The sequence below is a fragment of the Micromys minutus genome (assembly GCF_963924665.1).
Source record: "Micromys minutus genome assembly, chromosome: 5".
Classification (NCBI taxonomy): domain Eukaryota; kingdom Metazoa; phylum Chordata; class Mammalia; order Rodentia; family Muridae; genus Micromys; species Micromys minutus.
The window spans coordinates 59190502-59213919 of NC_137974.1; the positions used below are offsets into that span (position 1 = coordinate 59190502).

Below are 23418 nucleotides of genomic sequence, written 5' to 3' on the forward strand. Positions count from 1 at the left end.
GGCCTCTCCTCCCATTGATGCCAGAGAATGCTATCCTCTGCTTCATATACAACTGGAGCCCTGGGTCTCTCTGTGCAAACTGATTGGTTGGTGTTTTGGTCCCTGGGTGCTGTGGTGGGTTTAGTTAGTTGGTAATTTTGTTTTTCCCATGCGGTTGCAAACCCTTTCAGCTCCTTCAGTCCTTTCTCTAGTCCTTCATTGGGGTCCTTGCGTTCAGTCTGCAAGCATCCTTCTCTGTATCAGTATTGTTATGGCAGTGTCTCTGAGGAGGCATCCATATCATGTTCCTGTAGTAAGCACTACTTGGCGTCAGCAATAGTGCATGGGTTTAGTGGCTGCATATAGAGTGGATTTCCTGGTGAGGCAGTCTCTGGATGATCTTTTCTCCAATCCCTGCTCCTCTATTTGGCCTTTTATTTCCTTCCATGAGTGTTTTGTTCTCCCTTCTAAGAAGGACTCAGGCATCCTTCTGGTGTTCCTTCTCTTTGAGCTTCATAAGTTGTGTGAGTTGTTTCCAGGGTATTCAAGCTTTCTGTGTTAGTATCTGCTTATAAGTAAATACATACCATGAGTGTTCTTTTGTGACTGGGTTACCTCATTCAGGACGATAGCTTCAAGTTCCATCCATTTGCCTAGGAATTTCATGATTGCATTGTTTTTAATAGCTGAGTACTACTCCATTGTGTGTATGTGCCACACTTTCTGAATCCATTCCTCTGTTGAGGGACATCTGGGTTCTTTCCAGCCTCTGGCTATTATAAATAAGGCTACTATAAACATTGTTGAGCATGTGTCCTTGTTAGATATTGGAACTACTTTTGGGTATATGTCCAGGAGTGGTATAGATGGGTTCTTAGGTAGCACTATGTCCAATTTTCTGAGGAACCACCAGACTGATTTCCAGAGTGGTTGTATCAGTTTACAACCCCACCAACAGTGGAGAAGTGTTCCTCTTTCTCCACATCCTCACCAGCATCTGCTGTCACCCGAGTTCTTGATCTTAGCCATTCTGACTGGTGTGAGGTGGAATCTTAGAGTTGTTTTGATTTGCATTTCCCTGATGACTAAGGATATTTCTCAGCCATTCAGCATTCCTCTGTTGAGAAGTCTCTGTACCCCATTTTTTAATAGGATTCTTTGATTCTCTAGGGTATAGATTCTTGAGTTCTTTGTATATATTAGACACTAGCACTCTATCAGATGTAGAATTGGTAAAAATCTTTCCCAATCTGTCGGTTGCCATTTTGTCCTTTTGACAGTGTCCTTGGTCTTACAGAAGCTTTGCAATTTCATGAGGTTCCATTTAACATGTACATTCTTTTTCCTGAAAATGGTTACTACACATCAGAATAACCACAGTGGTGAATAGCATGGTGCAGCAGGGCATGGTCCACCGAGGCTCAAAACGGTTTGTTCACACAAAATACTTCCTTCTTGTTTCTCTAATCCAGAACACTCACAGAATTAAAGATATAACTTCCTCCTTTACAATTCATATTTAACCAGAAACTGTACTGTTGCATCTGCTGTACTTTAGTTTATGCCCAAGAGCCACGCTTCCTCTTTTACTAGAGAAACTACAGATGTCAGACGGCACCCCAGCAGTTCCCAAGTAGAGAGAACTCTGAAGGGATTGAGATCTTTGTGCTACTAATTTTTAACTGTGCTATGAAAGCGCATGGAAGCTGTGTGTGTGTGTGTGTGTGTGTGTGTGTGTGCACGAGTGTATATGTGTGTGTGTGTGTGTGTGTGTGTGTGTGTGTGTACATGAGCGTGCATGAAGACGGTCTCTTCAGTGACTGAGGTGATGGAAGAGGAGGGGAACCGGTAGCTTGTCCCACCAGTAGAATCTCTGATATGTGTGTGTTTGTAAAATAACTGTCTCTAAAACACAGAGACAATCAACAATATAGAAAACACAGTCGGTAGGTCAGTGGGAAGGGTACACTGACTCATTTGAATTTTGTCTCTTTTGTCCCAAATCTGAATCATAAAAATGCATCATATAAAAGGCAGACTAAACACTGGAGGAAAAAAAAAAGCACAACACTGCTTTTAAGATTTATGAGCTGAGGGCAGCAAATCCATGCCAAATTCAAAATTCAAAGTTGTGTGTGATGTACATTCTTGTCCACCTACACACCATCCCCAACATCCTGCCATTAATTAGCAATGGCCCATTCAGTAAACAAGGCTGAGGAGGCTGGGGAAGAGCTGGAGTCACACAGTGGAGAGTCAGAAACAAAGCAGGCCACTCCCGAGGGCAGGAGAAGGTAAAATCGATTTTATTTTCAGGCAGGACAGGGAAGAATGACTCGGGTGAGCCACTCCCTCGTCGTCAAGGCAGGTACAGCCATGGTCCCTCAGCAGGCCAGGAATGCCATCCCACTCCTTCGGTAGGCACTCTGTCAAAGACAAAGGAATCTGCAATGAATTATCGAATCAAGTCGAACAAGGAGAGGAAGCAGAGGCTTTCTTCCTGTTTGTAGACTGCTGGCTCCGAGCAAACAGGGAGCTTAATATAAGTATTTCTGGTGGCACAGCTACGGCCGCCATTCTGTCTGTTAAAGTCAGTGTGGTTAACAAGTGGTTAGGGAGGCTATTTTGGGGAAGTGGGTGATACGCAAAATAAGGCATCCCATTTTGTCCTGTTAATGAATTGGGGTTGGTTTAGCCAAGGAAGATGTACTGGGTCTGTTTGTCTTTTGGAAACATGTGTTCTCTATTCAACGTGTTCCACAGTCTGTTCTAACTAAGCATTGTAATAGTCTATAAATTACTGACTCATTACTGTCTTCCCAGGCCTAATTTATAGTCTGGAGTGGAAGGCTGTGGGAACAGACACTAAGGGAACCTTTCCTCCTCTTTGCAGTACGGCAGACTCAGGCATACTGCACAGTACCGTGGCATGGAGAACCCCTCTCTGTAGACGCACATGGAGGCAGACATACGGATGATCATGGCAGGTAAACTGTCGCTTTCAGCACTGGACACTGGTACAGTGACACAATGCATTCTAGGTAAAGAAAGCAACACCCCACCTTTCATCTCCTGCTGAGGATTCTGCATTGTGGAGAGGGAAGACCTGACCAATGGTGGCCTTTCCTGACTGTGGAGTTTTACTTTGTGAAAAAGTGAATCATGGCTAAAAGCCAGGACTGAGAACGAAAACCCCTCCCTGGCATGCTGCACATTATTTAACTGGCAACAGTCACGTTTGTATTTTTAATTCATACCTTCAGGTTTTTTTTTTTTTTTTACGTATTTTTAGAAAAATGTACAAGTGTAAAAACCCTATCAGGACCTCTTGCTCCTCTCAAGCTAGCAACCCTGGGCTAGTCTGGAGCTGGTCACTTCTAGCTCAGTATCTTTACTGCAGCAGTCACTTCGAATCACTGTGAATGGAGGGCATTCACAGAGGCAGACAACCAAGACAGCTGAGTGGGCTTCCCACACCTGTCTCCTCAACCTAAACTGCCACAGCAGCATACTGCTAGATGCTCTTGTGCCTTGGGGCCAGGAGCCAGGCCCCATAAGAGGACTTGGGCTGCTGTGTCCTTTACTGGGTGGGAGATAGTCCTTGCAGGTTTTGTGGCTTCAGGGGCCATAGCCACTGACAATCACAAGGCTGAGCCCATGTTTGCTTACGTCATGACATCCAGTTGAGGTCTTCTTTTCAACCAATAGCATTGGGACTGAGGCTGTTGGTGCAAACTCCCAGTGTTGTCTGCACCTGTCCATTGAGATTTAGGAAGGTTCTAGCTCACTGTATAGCTCCAGGAATGCAGCTGCCAGTGGCCCAACCTCTAGCACTCTGTGTATACCCAGATGAAACTAGGGCAATACACATTCCCAGCCCCTAGCTACCATGGGCAGGTCACATCATGTCTTACAGGTACAGTGTTGTGGCTATTAATGTTTCCAGTCTTGTCCCTAGCTGAGCATTCTCCATGTAATCTGAGGACAAGCCCATCTATGTTATGCTTCAGTAGGGCAGACACCAAGAATACAAGACTACTGTGCTCAGCCTGAGGGGTCTAGTGAAAGTCTCCTTCCTGTCTCATGCCTCCAGACATGTAGATATATGTGCTATAATCCCAAATGTTACCTGCACATGCCATGGGAGACCCAGGGGCAATTTCTTCCACAACCCATGAACTTGGGGCCATATCTAGTGACAAAGTCTGTGATGTTATGTATGTCCTTTAGGACCAGGAGGTGGTCCATGGCTCTGTGAGACTGGATAACAGTGCTACTAGTAATATTCTCCAGTCACGCAGGACGTAGGGTAGGTCTTGTTTGTGTTGTACAATTTTGAACCTATAGATGCCAGCATTACTTGTAGTTATCCTATGAGATGTGGGGAAAGTCACAAGCTCTGGCATCTCCCACACCCATACTGAGAGCCTTTCACATACTATGACTTGGGGACTCTGGATATTGACATCCTAAACATTGATGTCTCTCGTGATTCCTCAGTACATACTCTATACTATTACAGCTATGCCAACAGCCACAAGCCCTGTACTAGACATGTTTGATTCTGCAAAGGCTGAAGACACACATCACTGGAAGCCCAAGTTTATTGCTATGTCTTACAACCATGTTCCTGAAATGTTTTATGAACAGTTACAGTTTAGACTATAGATGACAGAAAGACAAAGAAATGACCCAGATGTTTTGAGCTCCATTAAAACTAGTCTCATAGTTCTTGTTATAAATAACCACCTAAGTACCAATCTAACTGGCATCTGAGAACCTATTTAAATGAGAAACAAAGCACAACCCAATTTCAAAACTTCCTACAACAGCTACTTCATAAAACTGTAAAGCCAGACACAAAGACGTCAATATACAATGCTGATAACACAATAGGAAACAAGATTCTTCACAACAGATTCCAGTTTAAAGAAAATCTACAAGTCTCTAAAATATTCAAATTTAATACCCCTAAGTAAATTCATTGGGAAAATGAATACTGATAAATACTATGATGAGAAATTCACCAAGGCATAGAAGTTAAGAGAACTGCTGGAAATTTTGGAGCTAAAACTTTAATTAGTGAAATTAAAGCTAAAGCAGAAAACTTACATAAAAGAATAAGCAGAAGAAAGGATTTCTGAATTTTAGAATTAACTTAGCTCAAAAAACAAAAACAAAGCAAAACCCACAGAAAGAAAGCCCACAGAACTTATAGAACACACTTAATGAACTGTGTATTGCACTATGAACTATATACTACAGACTATGAACTATGAATTGTATTTTTATAAAGTGAGGAACACGAAAAACCATGAAAACCTATCACCAAGGAATAGCTGGAAAGAACCCAAATCTTCAAAGAGATATAGTCCTCTACATATAAGAAGCTCAAAGGACCCTGACTGCATTTAAAGAAAACCGATTTTCAATCAAAACTTATATATCAGGCAGAAGGCTAAAAAGTTTATGACCAAGAGAAACCTGACATTCAGCAGAAAAAAAGCATCAAGCTACATCAAAGTTTCAAGCTCATTACGCTTGTAGCAGATCACAACAGAGCCACTGTAGCTCAGAAGAGGGTAGGATGCCATACATAAAACACTGAGGGAGAAAATGGACACCCTGCCAAATTAAGAATATTATATCCACCAAAATTACCTGCAGAAAGAATTGACCATTACCAGCTCAGCCTTACAAGACACACTTAAGGATCCAGGATGACAGAGTGCCAAGACTACCACACAGACCTACTAATGTCCCAGGCTGGAGAGCCGGCTCAGTGATTCCAGCTCTCACAGGCCTGCATTCAGTTCCGAGTCAGACAGCTCACAGTAACCCGTGACTCCACCTCCAGGGATCAGATGCCCTTCTCTGGCCTCCAGGAGAGCTGCATGCACATAGAAGGGCAGAGAATCAAGCCAGTGTGACAGAAACCACCCAACCATAAATAACTAGAAAGAGGTTAGAAAAGAACAATTTACAACCTTCCCTCACACCCTGAATACAACAACAACAACAACAACAACAAAGCAAATAAAAGGAGAAATTTCATGCTCACCAGTAATATTCATGATGATAAATGGGTTAAGTTCACCAACCAAAAGTCAGGGAATAATGAATGGATTAAAAAAATACAAGAGCCAACTCTACACCACCTACAGGAAATTTACTTCTCTGGTAAAGATTAAGGATTGGAAAAAGATATACCAAAACTATGAAACAAGTTGGCAAGAGTTGCTATACCATTAGAACAAAGCAGACTTTAAATCATTAAAAATGTACTGCCAAAAGTTAAAAAAGGTTCTGATATATTGGTAAAAGGATCAATTCAGCCATTTAAATACATATGGACCGAATCTGGCATTTCTCAAATATATAAGAAAAATATTAATAATAAAAGAAGAGATAGATTCTAGTACAGTACTAGTTGGGGAATCCATCAGTCCACTGTTGTCAATGGGCAGAGGATGAAAGCTTAAAAACTTAAACAAAATTTATGTGTATGGATGTTTTGCCTGTTTGTATGTATTTGCACTTTGTATGTGTTTTCTGCCCTCGGAGTCTAGGAGAAAGTGTTAAACACTCTGAACTGGAGTTATAGATGGTTATGAGCTGCCATAGGAGCTGAGAACTGAGCCCCAGGCCTTCTGCACAGGCGGAAGGTGCTCTCTCCTGCTCCTCCACAAGGAGGCATGCTAGTTGGATCATATTGTAAAGTACAAGGACCTAACAGACATTTACAGAACATTTTACGGAGGAGGCAGAATCCACATTCTTCTCATCAGTACTTGGAAATAAGTAAAAAACAAAACACAACAACAACAAAACCCTGGAATCACACTATCTGTTTAGATTCCAGTAGACCAGAACTATGAACCACCAAGAAGAAAGTATACAGTAGATGCTAACAGATGAATGTACTGAAAGAGCCACAGGAAACGGACACATCTGAAGCACATGAACATGCTAACATCACGGGTGGGAGATGAGATGAGATTAGGAAGTCCAGAGCAAATTCCTATGTCAGAACAAACAGAGATGCCTCAGAGATAGATCCCAACATCCACCTCAAGGTCTCTGAGAAACAAGAATATAAAAACTCCAACCTTAGGAGGAACGAAGAAGGAAAGAGCAGAGTAAAAACTGAGACTGTTGTTCATGGAGAAGAACATTGCTACCCGGAGTGCTATACAGCTTTCGAACAGTTCCTACCAAATCCTCAACAACTTTCTTCATAGAAAGGGAAAGGAAACTATTCTAAGCTTCATTCCTCACTCTCTTCATGAGCTCCTTCAACTCTATCTGTGCTGGAGGCAGAACATTTCTGGATTGAACAGACTGAACACTGAATCTGCCTTCTAAGGCTGGTGGAGATGTGCTCACTAACTCTGTGGGGAGCCACCCGGAGACTGCAGAGAGAATTGTCCTATATTACACGTCAGCGGCTCAACCTTGACAGCCCTCAGCTATGATGCCTCCAAGAGGCTTATGGGAGAGTGACACTTTCAGCTCTGACATTTTACAAGCGCAATTGGCAGCTCTTTATGTAACTGCATACTTGAAATGTAGAGGGAGGTATGTGGATCTGTGAGGGAAGAGAAGCAGGTTTTTCCTACAGGAATGGCTGGAATGGTCTCTGCTTGGGAAGGGAGGCTCAGTGGGAGACAGAGCCTTGGCTAGTTTATCTGAGAGATGCCCAAGTTTAACTTTCCCAGGAGGGTGTGATGGTCTCTCAGTACTGCAAAGGAGCCTTTTCAGAGATCAACCAACTTTCACAGCTGGCTTATCACCACCCCTTACAGTTCACAGGCTTTAGGAAAAACACCTCCAGGAGCCACAGCTTAGGGGAAAGAGTTAAGAGCTGAGCCTGGCTTCTGTGAGTTCTTTTCTAGTTCAAGGAGACAAAGGAGCCTGTGGACTCAGCAAAGGGTAAGTCAGTCATCCAGTTCCCCAGGGTCCCCTGCCCAGAACCACCACTCTGGCCTTTTGATGTGTAATGGACGGGTGCAGCCTGTGGCGGGGAAGCATGGGAACATCCCAGATTTGGCATCTTTTCCTGTAAAGGAAGCAACTCTACAGGAAGAGGGAGGAAGACAGAGGAAGACAGCGCATCTCCGTGCCATCTGTGAATTTCAAGTATTTGTGCTGTGAATGTAGAAACTAAATTTAAACACGGCTGGTGAAGCCTTCCAATACACACATTCTCATGGATGGCTTTGTGGGCCTCTTTCTTCTGCTGAACCTAGGAATAAATGCCAGGCCCACATCTTTCCTGGTTACACGGGAAGCCCACCCACACCATTAGACCTTCCAGCCCCAGCCAGCTTGCTGCTACTGCTCTGCCCTGTGGGCCCCGCTTCTATCAAGCTGCTCCGGCTACTTTGTTTCTCTGTTGAGAAGCTCCATATTTTAGCATCTCTCAGAGCTCGCTGCAAAGATGGCAATGAAAAGCTGTGCTTTTGCATTTCTGGTTGTTTCTGTACCTTTTCAGATTGAGAATGCCGCTGATTCCCAGTGTTTGACAATGTCTTTCACCTGCACTCAATGAACAGTCCCTGGATGTTAATCTAGAGAGGCACACAGACTCCACAAACTGCCACGGGGGCTATACTTTCAGAATAGTACCTTGTTTAGTTATCTACATGGATAAGCCAGTGAAAACACTATTTCCAAATTGGTTTACCTCCATTTTTCATAGGTTATACCAAAAACACGTACCCCACATTCCAGTACACACTGCTGAATATGTTCTGTATGCTGCATTTCCTAAATCTGCATCTTCAGATCAGAGTTCTCCCTCCCCCTCCTTCGATCAGACTCTAATTTAATTTTACCCTCACTTTCCCTGATTTCTTCTTTTTCAAACTTTTCATACAAAAGAAAATAATTCTAGTGTCCCAGGCCTCACCCCCACAAATACGTCACTGCGCACAAACCTACCAATGGTGGCTTGGGTTCTACTGAGTTTCTATACATTTGCTTGCTCTGATTTTAGCTGATCTTTACTGAGCTCTGCTCTGTGTAAACACAGTGTGCTATGGTGTAAGGACACAGAGGCAGAGCCCTGTTTCCAAATGCACATCAATGCTTTCACTACCACAGAGAAAAATGTCTGAAAAAGAGCCATTCTCAAAGGAGAAAACAAAGTGGCCTTTTGTTTGCTTCTAATCTAAACAATATTTAATTTTAGATACAAACATGAAAAAACATGAGTTTTTTATATTTCTTAAAAAGTGGGAGGGAAAAAAGTGGCAATATATGGTTTGTGAAGCACTTTTAAGTCCATATCTAGTTTGAGTCTTACCACAAACAAGTTGAAAGGGTCTCATATTTTAAATCTGTATGTCTAGTGAGTGGTAGATTTAGGATTTAAAGCATGGGGCCCACATCCTTTTTCTATTCCATATTCTTACATTAAAACAAAATATCCCCTCCCCTAATCTGGCATAATTTATTCTATCTGGATTACTCTTGAAGCATAGCAAACTTAATTCTTGCTAAACATGACTCAGGGAATAAATTAAGATTTAAAGTCCATTAGGCTAAGAGATATTTCAGTGTGCAGGGATGGTTCGTGGAGGTCAACTACTGTTCGCTTGGAGGTATTCATGACCAGAGCATACTTTTCAGTCTATGCTGAAGAATACCATGTAAAAAACTACAAGGGGCACTTAAGGAATGAACAAACAAATAAGCAAGCAAACAAGCAAAGAGACCTTCAAAGTTGGACAACATATGGGTTGGAGGGAGGACTTGGTTAGTAAAAAACCTGGGCCTGGTAGTGGGTTCTTGTAACTTTAGTGCTGCGGAATCAGACAAGCAGACAGATCCCTGTGGTCTCATCTCCTTGATGAATTCTCAGCTACAGCCTGAGCTCCAGGCTAGTGATAAACCTGTCTCAAAACACACACCCACACCCACACACCCACCCACACACACACACACACACACACACACACACACACACACATACACAGAGAGAGAGAGAGAGAGAGAGAGAGAGAGAGAGAGAGAGAGAGAGAGAGAGAGAGAGAGAAACTACTTTAGAGGTAAAGTGAGGGCTGCAGAAGTTGAAGCATGGCTACATCACTAATAGGACCTTACGACTTTTGTCCTTAAATAGCTACTTGAAAACTCTGTTGTGACCATACAGCAAACAGTATTTCTCAGTGGATAACCTAGTATGAACATCTGATGAACTTAGTGTCCAGGGAACAGCTTCTCTCCAGACAATTGGTGGTTCCTTCTGTGTAATGTTTCTCATATAAAGCTGTCTACAGACTACTTGCTGTGTTTTCCTTCCCAGATGCTGAGATGCCACCCTGAAGGGACCCAGCTAGATCACTAGCCACAACATGTTTAATACCATAGACAAAGGCATTTGGAAAATCAGTCCATGAAACTCAGTTGAATAAACCCTTTGCAAACAGCTAGAATGAAGGCACAATAGTTGGCATTAAATTATATCTTTGTGAACTTCTATAGCCCAGTTTTTAACAGATGAAGACAGTAATGCTCAAAGGAACCCATCCATGGTGCTGTAGGGAGAGCCTGGGGGACCCTGACCCAGACTGGGGCTCTTCATAGACACTTCTGACTCTGCCTAGGGCTATGTATTTGTCCTTAACAGGGAAAACAGATGTAGGGAAAGAAGTATTTTTTTTTGTTTTGTTTCTTGTTTTTTTGTTTAAGAGCTCTTGGGAGTAGAACAAAAGCAGAGGGAGTAGGGATGGTACTTGATGCCCCAAACAGTACAGCAAGGTAGTTGGAAGCTTCTGTCCCATTTCTAACTCTTGAATAAGATAGATTCACAATGCTTGGAGGGCATTCCATCCCCGAGTACTACAAGAAATAATTTTGATAAATAAATGAAATATCCAAACATCTATCATTGAGTAGGGAGTTGTTCAGTTTCTATGGGCATGTGGGTTTTCTGTTGTTGAAGTCTAGCCTTAGTCTGTGGTGATCTGATAGGGATGCATGGAATTATTTCAATCTCCTTGTATCTGTTGAGGCTTGTTTTGTGACAAATTATGTGCTAATTTTGGAGAAGGTACCATGAGATGCTGAGAAGAAGGTATATTCTTTTGTTTTAGGGTGAAATACTATATATATATATATATATATAAAATCCACTTAGTTTATAACCTTTATCAGTTTTACTGTGTCTCTGTTTAGTTTTTGTTTTAATGACTGGTCTATTGGTGAGAGTTGGGTGTTGAAGTCTCCCACTATTATTGTGTGATGTTCAATGTGTGTTTTGAGTTTTAGTAACATTTCTTTTATGAATGTGGGTGCCCTTGCATTTGGGGGACAGATGTTCAGAATTGAGTTTCTCATGTTGAATTTTTCCTTTGATGAATATGAAGTATCCTTCCTCTTATCATTTGATAACTTTTGGTTGAAAGTCTATTTTATTGGATATTAGAATGACAACTCCTGCTTGTTTCTTGGGACTATTTGCTTGGATGATTTTTTTTCAGGCTTTTACTCTGAGGTAGTATCTTCTTTGTTATTGAGGTGTGTTTCTTATTTGCAGCAAAATGCTGGATCCTGCTTGTGCAACCAGTCTGTTAGCTTATGTCTTTTTATTGGGGAATTGAGTCTGTTGATGCTGAGAGATATTAAGGACAGATCATTGTTGGTTTCTGTTATGTTTGTTGTTGTAGGTGGTATTATGGGTATGTGATTCTCTCCTTTTGGTTTTGTTACGAGATGATTAATTTCTTGTTTTTTCTTTGGTGTAGGTACCCCCCTTGTGTTGGAGTTTTTCTTCTAGAATCTGCTGTAGGGCTGGATTGGTAGATAGATATTGTTTAAATTTGGTTTGTCCTGGAATATTTGGTTTTTCCATCTATGATAATTGAGAGATTTGCAGGGTATAGTAGCCTGGGCTGGCATTTGTGTTCTCTTTGTGTCTGCATGACCTCTGTCTATAGGCTCTTCTGGTTTTAGGGTCTCTGTTGAGAAGTCTGCTTTTATATGTTACTTGGCCTAAGATAAAATTGGATGAGGTTTCTGCAGTCAGTGTATATATCTTTAGGACATTTGAGTCATCCACATGCTTCTTGTCAAGTCTTATCAGGACTGTGCCTGGAACCTGACTCAAGGTTAGATATGTATCATAGCCTGCCTGGATCTGTTTGGAGTTGGCCAGTTGGGTTGAATGCAAGTGACAATAAAAAGGTTTGGATTATATTCCCACTAAATGTAGGATAACTATGCCACAGAAAGCTGCCATGGGCAGTCCACTGAGCACTTCCCTCCACAGGGGTGAGACTGGCTATACAGCCTTGCACAGCTCTGCTGGAAGGGAACATTAGGGATGCAGTGGTTTGAGCTGGGGCTATGAAGGTGGGTACATTCCTGAGTTTTACAAGTAGATGTGTCACGGGTCAACTGAACTGGCTTCCTCTCTGCTTCCCGGTACTCCCACTCTCTACACTAAGCACCAGCCTTCTCCTTTAAAACACCCCTTTCATTCAGCTTTTAGTATTTACACTAATGGTTTAGTAAGCCTAGAAAATGTGTGTTTATGATGTTTCCATAGAGACCCTTGCTCATACTTGCCCCCATTGCCTTCCCTCTGTCCCTCATTTTGGTCCTCTCACCCGCCCCCACATTTATATATTACCTAGACTTTGTATATGAGAGATAAACATATACTGTTTGTCTAGGACTAGTTTCTTTTACTTAGCAGGACCTTCAGAATTCCACCCAGTTTCACACAATTGACAGATGTCTGAACAAAACTACATTGTGCATATACAGCCTTTTTTCTATCTTTCTTCTGGCAGCAATACTGGGAGATTATATCAAATTGTGTCAAACTCTAGAAAGATTGCCTCAAATCCTCAGCACCCCTATATACTCAGACTCAGTCATGTCCCTGTGGGTTTGCTGCATTTAACCTCTGAGCCCCTTTCCAGTCCCTACATTTGCCTAAGATGACTGTCCTGACAGCATATTTCTTTGCTTTAATACAAAAATCTTGAAGCTCTGGGACTTTGTCTCAAAGCAATGTAATAGTTTCTTAAAAGATAAAGCGTGCTTCCTTTCCTTGCTGCTCTGGGTCTGTGTGTGGCCAAGAGATGTAATTATAATGAATGAAACTGAATGGTGGCCCGAGACACTTAAAATCAAAGTAGAAATTATGGCTGAACTTCATTAGCAAGCCTGAATATGAATAGGCACAGCTTGTTTGTAACACTGCCATGTGACTTTTCTCCTTTGATAACTTTATTCCAATTCTGATATTTCAGAAAATCTAACCTGAACCATATGATGGATAGTTTTGTAAATATGCAAAGCTCTTCATTAAATGTTTTCCCCTTCTAGATTTCCCTCATGTTTTAGATACACTGTGAAAAATCATAGTGGCAATCGGTCAGATAGCACAGCTTTGATTTAAGAGCAGCAAAGGAACGTGCCCTTTAAAGAAGAGGTCTTCTTCAGCTGGCAGTATGGAGGAAAAAGCTATAGCATTAAAACCTATTCTATTGCAAGTACTCAGGGGCTTATAAACCTAGAAGGACTTGTCTGCTTGCCTGCCTCTGGAGATAAGTCTCACTATATAACCCAGGTTGGCCTCAGACTATTCTTCTGTGTCAGCCTCCCAAGCAGGGATTACCAGTGAGTATTACCATATGCTGACATTTTGTGAAGGTTGTGTTCTAACTGTGTCTTAGATTCTTACTTTATTAAATGCTTGAGATACTGCCAAGTTAGTTTTGTCTTCTAAATACAAAATTTGCTAAAAGTAGTTATTAGAAGTTATCATCGCTAATTGCCCAAGTCATTTCAAATAACCTAAGAGATGTGTTAGTTCTTTTGTTATTTTTCTTATTAAGCAAAATAATTAAATGGCTGATATAACCCATATTGTCTTTTAAAACAAAAAAATTTTTTTTTGTAAATGTCAACTTGAGCAATTTCATGGGTGAAGAAGTATATAATTCCCATGTAAACACTATTACTTCCATAATATAGTATAAACCTAAATACACTAAAAGTTAGTAATTAATGCCAGTAATATGAAGCTTTATTCAGATAATTTTTAAATAATCAAAATACAGAGGTCTATCGTTATCCCAAGTAGCACACACATCTATATGTAAAAAGTACCAAACTGGCAGGAGTTATTAACAGAAACAACAACAGGAGTGGGCTAAGCTGAACCAACCATGAGTTCTCATTTCTCTTAACTGAACAATTTGCTCCCCTGAAGGCATAGAATTGCTATTTGATTTATCTTTTGAGTTCTGGGTATAGGCAATGCTTAGGGGTTAATCAAATGCAGCAGCCCATCAGAAAGATCACACCCTCCAATGGAGATGGTGTCAGCCCAGTGCAGAGCTACTAGGCACACATAACCAACATATGTAACACTTTACCTTAAAAGAATGAAGATAAAAATAATCATCTTTCTCTTCTATTAGTTTTAGTGTATCTGGTTTTATGTGGAGGTCTTTGATCCACTTGCATTTGAGCCTTGTCCAAGGAGATAAGAATGGATCAATTTGCATTCTTCTACCTGCTGACCAGCAGTTGGACCAGGACCATTTGTTGAAGATGCTGTCTTTTTTCCACCGGATGGTTTTAGCTCCTTTGTCAAAGATCAAGTGACCATAGGTGTGTGGGTTCATTTCTGGGTTTTCTATTCTTTTTTTTTTAAATTGAACAACTTTATTTTAAAAAACAAAGATAAATGTACAGATTTTAAGCATTTTTGCATAAAAGTATATGAATACATTTTTGTCAGTACTTGATTTTTTTTAAAGGTTTGATAGAATGCATTAAAATCTTACTAGTTACAATGAACATAAAGTAAACTGGAAATAGTCAAAGTTTTCTTGGTGTGTAAAGATTAAGCATAATGGTTTTTCATTTTCTTTCTTTTTTTTTTGGCCTTTGTTTTTTCTTGAACTTCACACAGTCTGTGAGTTGTTTCTGGGGTGTTCAGAGCTTTCTGGGGTTAGTATCCAATTATCAGTAACTGCATATTATGTCTGTTCTTTTGTGACTGGGTTACCTCACTCAGGATGATATTCTCTAGATGCATTCATTTTCTTAAGAATTTCATAAAGTCATTGTTTCTGATAGCTGAGTAGTACTCCATTGTGTAAATATACCACAATTTTTGTATCCATTCATCTACTGAAGGACATCTGGGTTCTTTCCAGCTTCTGGATATTATAAATAGGGATGCTATGAACATTGTGGTGCATGTGTCTTGTTGTATGTTGGAACTTCTCTGGGGTATATGCCTAGAAGTGGAATAACTGGGTCTTCAGGTAATACTATGTCCAATTTTCTGAGAAATCGTGGGTTTTCAATTCTATTCTATTGATCTACCTGCCTCTCTCTGTACCAATACCAGGCAGTTTTTTTTTTTTTTTTTTTTTTCTTTTTTCTTTTTATCACGAGTGCAGGTTGAGGTCAGGGATAATGATTCCCCCAGAAGTTCTTTTATTGTTGAGAATAGTTTTTTCTATCCTGAGTTTTTTGTTATTACAAATGAATTTGCAAATTGTTCTTTCTAACTCTATGAAGAATTGAGTTGGAATTTTGATGGGGATTACATTGAATCTTTTGGCAAGATGGCCATTTTTACTATATTAATCCTGCCAATCCATGAGTATGGGAGATCTTTCCATCTTCTGAGATCTTCTTTCATTTCTTTCTTCACAGACACAAACTGAAAGTGGGGGAAGAGCTTCAAACACATAGGCACAGGAGAACATTTCCTGAACAGAACACCAATTGTCAAGAATTGACAAATGGAACCTCATAAAATTGCAAAGCTTATGTAAGGCAAAGGACTGTCAATAGGACAAAACAGATTGGGAAAAGATCTTTACCAAGCCTATATTTGACAGAGAGCTAGTACCCAATATATATATATAAACTCAAGAAGTTAGACTCCAGAGAACCAAATAACCCTATTAAAAATGGGGTATGGAGCTAAACAAAGAATTCCCAACTGAGGAATATCGAATGGCTTGAGCACCTAAAGAAATGTTCAACATCCTTAGTCATCAGGGAAATGCAAATCAAAGCAACCCTAAAATTTCATCTCACACCAGTCAGAATGGCTAAAACTCAGGTGACAGCAGATGCTGGGGAGGTTGTGGAGAAAGAGGAACACTCCTCCACTGTTGGTGGGATTGTAAACTGGTGCAGTCACTCTGGAAATCAGTCTGGCGGTTCCTCAGAGAGTGGACATAGTGCTACCTGACGACCCAGCTATACCACTCCTGGGCATATACCCAAAGGATGCTCCAACATATAATAAGGACACATGCTCCACTATGTTCATAGCGGCCTTATTTATAATATCTATGAAGAAGCTGGAAAGAACTCAGATGTCCCTCTACAGAGTAATGGATACAGAAAATGTGGTACATTTATACAATGGAGTATTACTCAGCTATTAAAAACAATGACTTCATGAAATTCTTAAGCAAATTGACAGAATTAGAAAATATTATCTTGAGTGAGGTAATCTAGACACAAAAGAGCACACATGGTATGTACTCACTGATAAGTGGATATTAGTCTAAAAGTTCAGAACACCCAAGATATAATTTATAAGCCATATGAAGCTCAAGAAGGAAGAGCAAAATGTGGATGCTTCAGTCCTTCTTAGATAAGGAGCAAAATATTCATGGGAGGAAACAGAGGGACAAAGAGTAGAACAGAGACTGAAGGAAAGGCCATCCAGACACTGCCCCACCTGAGGATCCATTCCGTATGCAGCCACTAAACCCAGTCACTACTGCTGATGTTGACAAGTGCTTGCTGACAGGAGCATAATATGGGTGTGTCCTGAGAGGCTCTGCCAGAGCCATACTGATAAAGATTAAGATGCTTGCAGCTACCCATCAGACCGAGCACTGGGATCCCAATGAAGGAGTTAGAGAAAGGACTGAAGGAACTGAAGGGGTCTGCAATCTCATAGGAAGAACAACAGTATCAACCAACTAACCTCTCCGCCCCCAGAGCTCCCAGGGACTAAATCACCAACCAAAGAGCACACATGGGCTTGGGGCATGGCTCCAGCTGCATATGCAATAGAGAGTGGCCTTGTCTGGCATCAGTAGGAGAAAAAGCCCTTGGTCCTGTAAAGGCTCGATTCCTCAGTGTAGGGGAATGCCAGGGTATTGAGGGAGGAATGGGTGGGTGGGAGGGGGAGCATCCTCATAGAAGCATGGGTAAGAGGGATGGGAGAAAGAGGAACTGGGAAACAGATAACATTTGAAATGTAAATATATAAACTATCCAATAAAGTGCAAAACGTTATCTTGTTAAATACAGAAAAAAAAAATGATAAAATTTAACATCCTTCCATGGTAAGGAGAAAGGAAGCATAGAAGTGTCATAATTCATCAAATAAGGTCTGAATAGGACAGGGCAACAGCCCATACCATGCATCAGAAGCCAGACAAGGATGTGTAGCCACAGAACTCACAAAGTGCACTTCTACAGGGTTTAGCAATTAGGAAGAAAAACATATTAAAGGCGTACAAATAGGAAAGGATGATGTTAAATGGGATGCTTACAGATGGCATGATACTGTATATACATGAACCTAAAAATGTCACAAAACTTTTGAATTGACAAATTCATTAGAATAGCAAGATGCAAAATGAGAATCTAAAAATAACTTTTCTAATGAGTTTCTGGGTAAGAAATCTTGAAAGCAATTCCATTCACAGACTAGAATTTAAAAAGTCTTATTTATAATAGCCAGAAGCTAGAAAGAACCCAGATGTCCCTCAACAAAGGAATGGATTCAGAAATTGTGGTACATACACACAATGGAGTACTACTCAGCTATTAAAAACAATGCAATCATGAAATTCCTGGGCAAATGAATGGAACTTGAAACTATCATCCTGAGTGAGGTAATGTAGTCACAAAAGAACACTCATGGTATATACTCACTTATAAGCAGATACTAGCCCCCCCCCCCCCAAAAAAAAAGCTCGGAATGGAATACCCAAGAAACCATCCACAGAACTTATGAAGCTCAAAAAGAAGGAAGACCAGAATGTGGATGCTTCAGTCCTTCTTAGAAGGGAGAACAAAACAGGGAGGAAATACAAGGTCAAATAGAAGAGCAGGGATTGAAGAAAAGATCTACAGAGACTGTCTCACCTGGAGAACCACCCCATATGCAGCCACTAAACCTAAGAACTATTGCTGATGCCAAGAAGTGTTTACTGGCAGGAACCAGACATGAATGTCTCCTCAGAGGCTCTGCCAGAGTCATACAGATACAGATGAGGATGCTTGCAGGTAAACATCAGACTGCACACGGGACCCCAATGAAAGAGCTAGAGAAAGGACTGAAATAGCTGAAAGATTTGCACCCTCATGGGAAGAACATCATCATTATCAGCCAAGGCACTGAGGTGGAGAGGGAACACTTTCATGGAAACAAGTTGAGGGGGAGGAGGGAGGGAAGTGGGGAGGGAAGGGTATAACATTTGAAATGTAAATACAGAGAATATCCAATAAAACTTTTAAAAAGTGAAAGAAAAAAATCCTAAAATTCATATGCAAACACCAAAGATACTAAAGAGCCCAAGGAAGCTTGAGAAAAATATAACATCTGATTTCAAGGTATACTGCAGAGTCAAAGTATGCAAAACAGCATGAAACTGGCCTAAAACATCAGACAGTAATGGAAAACCTAGAAACAAATTTGCACATCTATGCCAACAGATTCTTGACAAAGGTGTCCAAAACATACACTGGAGGAGAGGTTGCTTATTTAGCAAGCGGTCCTGGAAAAATGGAGTAGCCACATGCAGAAGAATGAAACTTGATCTTAATCGTTCACCTCATATTGAAATGAACTCAAAATATATCTAAACTCTTAATGAAAATGAAATCTAGCTAGTTCCAGCAAGATGGGTAGAGTGGAAAGGCACCATTTTAGCAAGATAAGACAGGCCTGGCATGCTTCTGCTGACATCTGAGAGACAGTAAAAAGGAGGAATATTATTTTGGCTGGTGCTTTGAGAAGCTTTGGTCCATCATGGCAGAGGGTCCTCAAGGACTGCGGTCCTTATCTCAGCTTTAGCTGGCTTTTTCCACTTCCTTCTTTTATTCCAACTGAACATTCCTAGTGGGACTGTGTTGCCTACGTTCAAGGAGCCCCTCAGATAGTCAATCCCAGACATACTCTGAGTCTCTTAAAATACTTAATGAGTATATCTATAGGAATACCTGCTTGCCAACAGTTGATATTAACTTCACTGTACAGAAAATGAATTATAATCCAGGTTCTTAAAAAGGTTATAGATAATGAACACAAAACCTGATGTGAGATTAGGATACAGTAGTTACCAGCATATTTGGTAGCCATATAAAAAGGCATGTTTTTGTGTGAACCTGCTGTCAACCATCCATCCATCCATCCATCCAACCAACCATCCATCCATCCATCCATCCATCCATCCATCCATCCATCCAATGAATAGTGTAACATATAGCAGGGAGAGCAGGGTCATAGGGGTGTTTCTTCTGTGGGAGGCAGTCTGATGGGAGAAGACACACCGAGCAAGAGCTGACAATCATGATGAAGGTCAGACTAGAGTATAGCAGATATCAGATTAGACAGCAGAGGTGGATGGTGCTGGCTAAGGAAGCTTCTAGAAGGAAGCAACAGAGCTGATCCCCGAGCTTCGGGTGTAAGGTAATGAATAGGGAAACAAGAATGCTCTAGGTTAAACTCCAAGGACAAGCTTGGTTTACTCTTCTTAAATAATTATCCATGGTGAATACACATTAAATCTAAGACTCCAACACAGAATGTTTGCACTGGAAGGCTATGAAAGTCACCTAAAACACAGTCACGTTATACAAGCAGTCTACTAATTGTGCTGAAACACTGTTGTAGAGCCCAGCATACTTCTGTATATTGATTTAAACTATTTCCTCGCATGTATTTGAGAACTGAATGAAGAAACAGCTGTGGACTGACAATGGAGGGCATGCTTCCATGCCTTCGCATCCTCTCTGCCCAGTCAGATGTTCTGGAAGCACTGGGAACATATTCTTTTAACCTGCAAATATCACACCCTTATGCTTCTCTGACACATTTGGACCAATAGAATTCACCATTGGCATTTACAATTTGCCTTAGCCATTTTGAAGTTTTACCTCTAAAAAATCATAAAGTTTCCTATGGTATGAAAGCTTACTTAGAATAAATCTATCATGCTAAGTGACTAAATATTCTGACATATATACCATCTCAAGACAGATATGGCATCTGTGGGAACCTACAACACGGTACAGTAGGAAAGTGCTCACTTCATTAGGTTCTGTGTAAATTCTACAGGTAGGTTTGGGACCCACAGGCCTAGATCCCCTTGTCATGAAATAATCTCAGCTAACTGTTTACCAATAACATTATTTTAAAGATAACAAGGAGGTTTAGATTTATAAAGAATAACTGCTCAGGTACACTTGCATTTTTAATAGAGCTAACTCTAATTAAGAGTAATTTCAAAGTAATGTAATTTTATTAGTTAACAACAGTTTGTTAAAAGGCCTAGGCAAAATCTGACAATTCTAGAGAGAGTCGGCCAAAGCTAAGATCAGAGTTATGCTTATAAAGGGCCATGCCTGACATTTCATGGAATCTATGGTCTTGGAAGACGGGAAGAATTCTCCCTTTCTGTATTCTGCTTGTGCAGCCTTTAAACAAAGCAGAAACAGTTTTCCACAAAGTGCCCTCAGGCTGGATAGTCTCCACCCTGGAGTGACTCAAGGAGCAACTTCAACCAGGTTGCCAGAGAAGTTTTACAAAAGAGCATGTCTGTGCCTCTCCAGAGCATTTATCGGTGGCAGTGATGGGCAGACAAGTCCTACTACTCACAGGACCACCTGGCCTCCTGTGACTGAAGCCAGCATCCTGTCACCAGAGCTGTGGGAGGTGAGAGGAGGTGAGGGAAACTCTCAGGCACACACAGCTGCCAGGAGAAAAGATGGAAGAAAAGGAAAACAAACGTAAAGAAGTATAGTATTTCAATCAAAGTCTGAAAATTTATAAAAGTGGTTTTGGTCTCTATATAATAAAAATATTTATCCAAGAAACTCCTAGTCGGGTGTGAACATCCTACTTCTTGTGAGATTTTGTTTGGCAAAGGGCTGCAGAAAAGTGGAGTCTAATACAGAGCATGTCTATAAACAAATTTATTTAGTTAGTACAGACACACACTCACTAGAGAATTTCAGCAATTACGTGTGTAAAACTATTTCCTATCGTGGTTTCCTTTGGTGATTCTGCTAATTTACTCAATCCAGGCCATTTTCATGCACTAACTGTTCTATCTTTAGCAATTCATGTGGAAATGAACATACAGAGACTCTGCCTTCTTTCCAATTCAGATAAGCATAATTATATGGAGACATTAAAAGTCAGGCTTTTAGTGAAAAAAAAAAGATTGTAATATCTTAAAACAAAATATAATTTAACTCTGGAGCAATTTAGGTCTGGATATGGAAATATTTAGTAAAATTCAAGTCTGAGTAAGCATCAAGTATGCACATTTGCACTTCACATTTGTAGTTATGATTAAAATTATAATAAGATACAATACAATTTAAAGCAGTTACGAATCACATTGGCCATGGCCCAGAGCATGGGTGGGCCTTGCTGGGAGAGTATGTGAGGACTCTGCTATTCAAAGGTGACCTAAACTCGGGTGAGCTAGTGTTGACCTGCAAGCTTCTAAAGTCTCCAGAATGGGGTCTCATCATGGGCATCTCGAAGTGGGATGATGCCAAAGATCTTCTTCCTGATCCCTGCTCCATCTCATCTACCATCAGTTCCACTGTAGAGACAAGCCAGATGCAAAGGAGCAGGCAGACGGAAGGGCCCTACAGGTTTCCCCAGCTAGTGATTTTTCAAAGACGCTGATAACAAAGAGGTAAGGAGGGCAAGTCTGTGAACGTGTCGCTGACCAGTGTCATGGTGAACTGCTTCCCTTGTTCTTTCCAGTTTGTTTCAACACAATAGCTCAACATGAGAAAATGACTCAACAAGGCCATTTGTATGGTCCATACAGTGCTGCTAACCTTCTAATGTTTTTATAAGCACAAGTTAATTAGATATAATAGGGAGTTTTGTTCTGACATCTCCATATAAGTCCATCATGTATTTTGAGCACATCACCCATCCCATTACCTATTTTTTGCCCCCCTCCCGCCTCTCATTAATACCTATCCTTATCCTATGTAGGCTCCTCTTTAACTTTTATGTCTTTTTCGGGTGTGTGTGATCCAATGAGTTCTCATTATGACTGTGGCACTTTGAAAATACACAGAGACTAAAGCCAGTACCAATTTTTGGCCTTGAAAGAAAAAGGCCTGTAGAGTTTTAAAAGCTATTTCTTTTTGAGGCCAGGACTCATGTAGGTGCAGGGTGGTCTTGACCTCTTTGATCCCAGTTGAACTGCCCAAGTGTTGGAATTTCGTGTCTAAATCACATAGCTGGCTTTACGCCATGTTGGGGATCATACCCAGGGCTTCATGCCTGAGAGGCAAAGTACCAACTAGGCTGCATCCCTAGCTCCAAAGCAAGGTTCTTGATAAAGGAGTTAACAACAGTCAGTAGGATTAAGTCCTTTTATTTCTGGCCTATTATTCCTTAGGATCAGTGACTACATCTTTGTATAAGAGGGTATTAAAATACACTATAATTCAAATGCAATATGCATTTATGATGTCTTAGGACAAAAATTTCTACCCATTCATTTAATTTTTTTGGTAGTATTTTTAAGCTTTTGCCTTTGTCTCTCAGTGTTGATAGTGCCTGAGTTAGTGTTTAAATATCAGCTATACAGCATCACTCTTTCCCCTAAGGTCACTTACTCTTTTATTACTTGTTTCATTTCACAGGCAGGATCTTAATTCATTTCGTGATTTAATTCTTTTCTATGTATACTCCACTCAGCTTGAGTAGAGTAGGGTTACTTCTGGTAGCCAAACAGAAAGTAGGCATTGATAAGTCTTCAGTGACAAGATTAACTGGATTTTATTAATTAGCTTTTCTATACCACTGGAAAATATTCAAGACACGTTTTCCCTTTGTAGACAGAATTCAGTGTATGTTTAGGCTCCTGGGGAGCTAACATGGGGCTCAGGCTCATATGCTTCCTGGCTGATATCTACTTATAAATGTGTATCTGCTTATAAATTTCTTCATTAACTTGCAATTATTTATTAAGTGCTATTGGCAGCCATAAAAGAGTGGGGATACATTATGAATATGTTTATGTATTCATGTATGGGAAGATATACACATGTGTGAATGCAGGATAGATGCTATGAAGATAAATACAGTTGTGTGAAGGGACTGAGATGGGGCAGACATTGCCGCCTCTCTCATAATATGACACTCAAAATGGTACTTGCCTG

The 23418-nt window shown here is 40.7% G+C and overlaps 1 protein-coding gene across 1 annotated transcript in view; it reads right to left on the reverse strand.

Annotated features, from left to right (window-relative positions):
• Positions 1–2263: 2263 nt before the first annotated feature.
• Positions 2264–23418, reverse strand: part of SUPT3H (SPT3 homolog, SAGA and STAGA complex component) — a 322329-nt gene continuing 301174 nt past the window's right edge. The window contains exon 12 of the mRNA XM_080917256.1: positions 2264–2405. Within this exon, the coding sequence (XP_080773382.1) occupies positions 2364–2405 (42 nt within the window). The 3' untranslated portion in view covers positions 2264–2363. The remainder of the gene's footprint in view (positions 2406–23418) is intronic.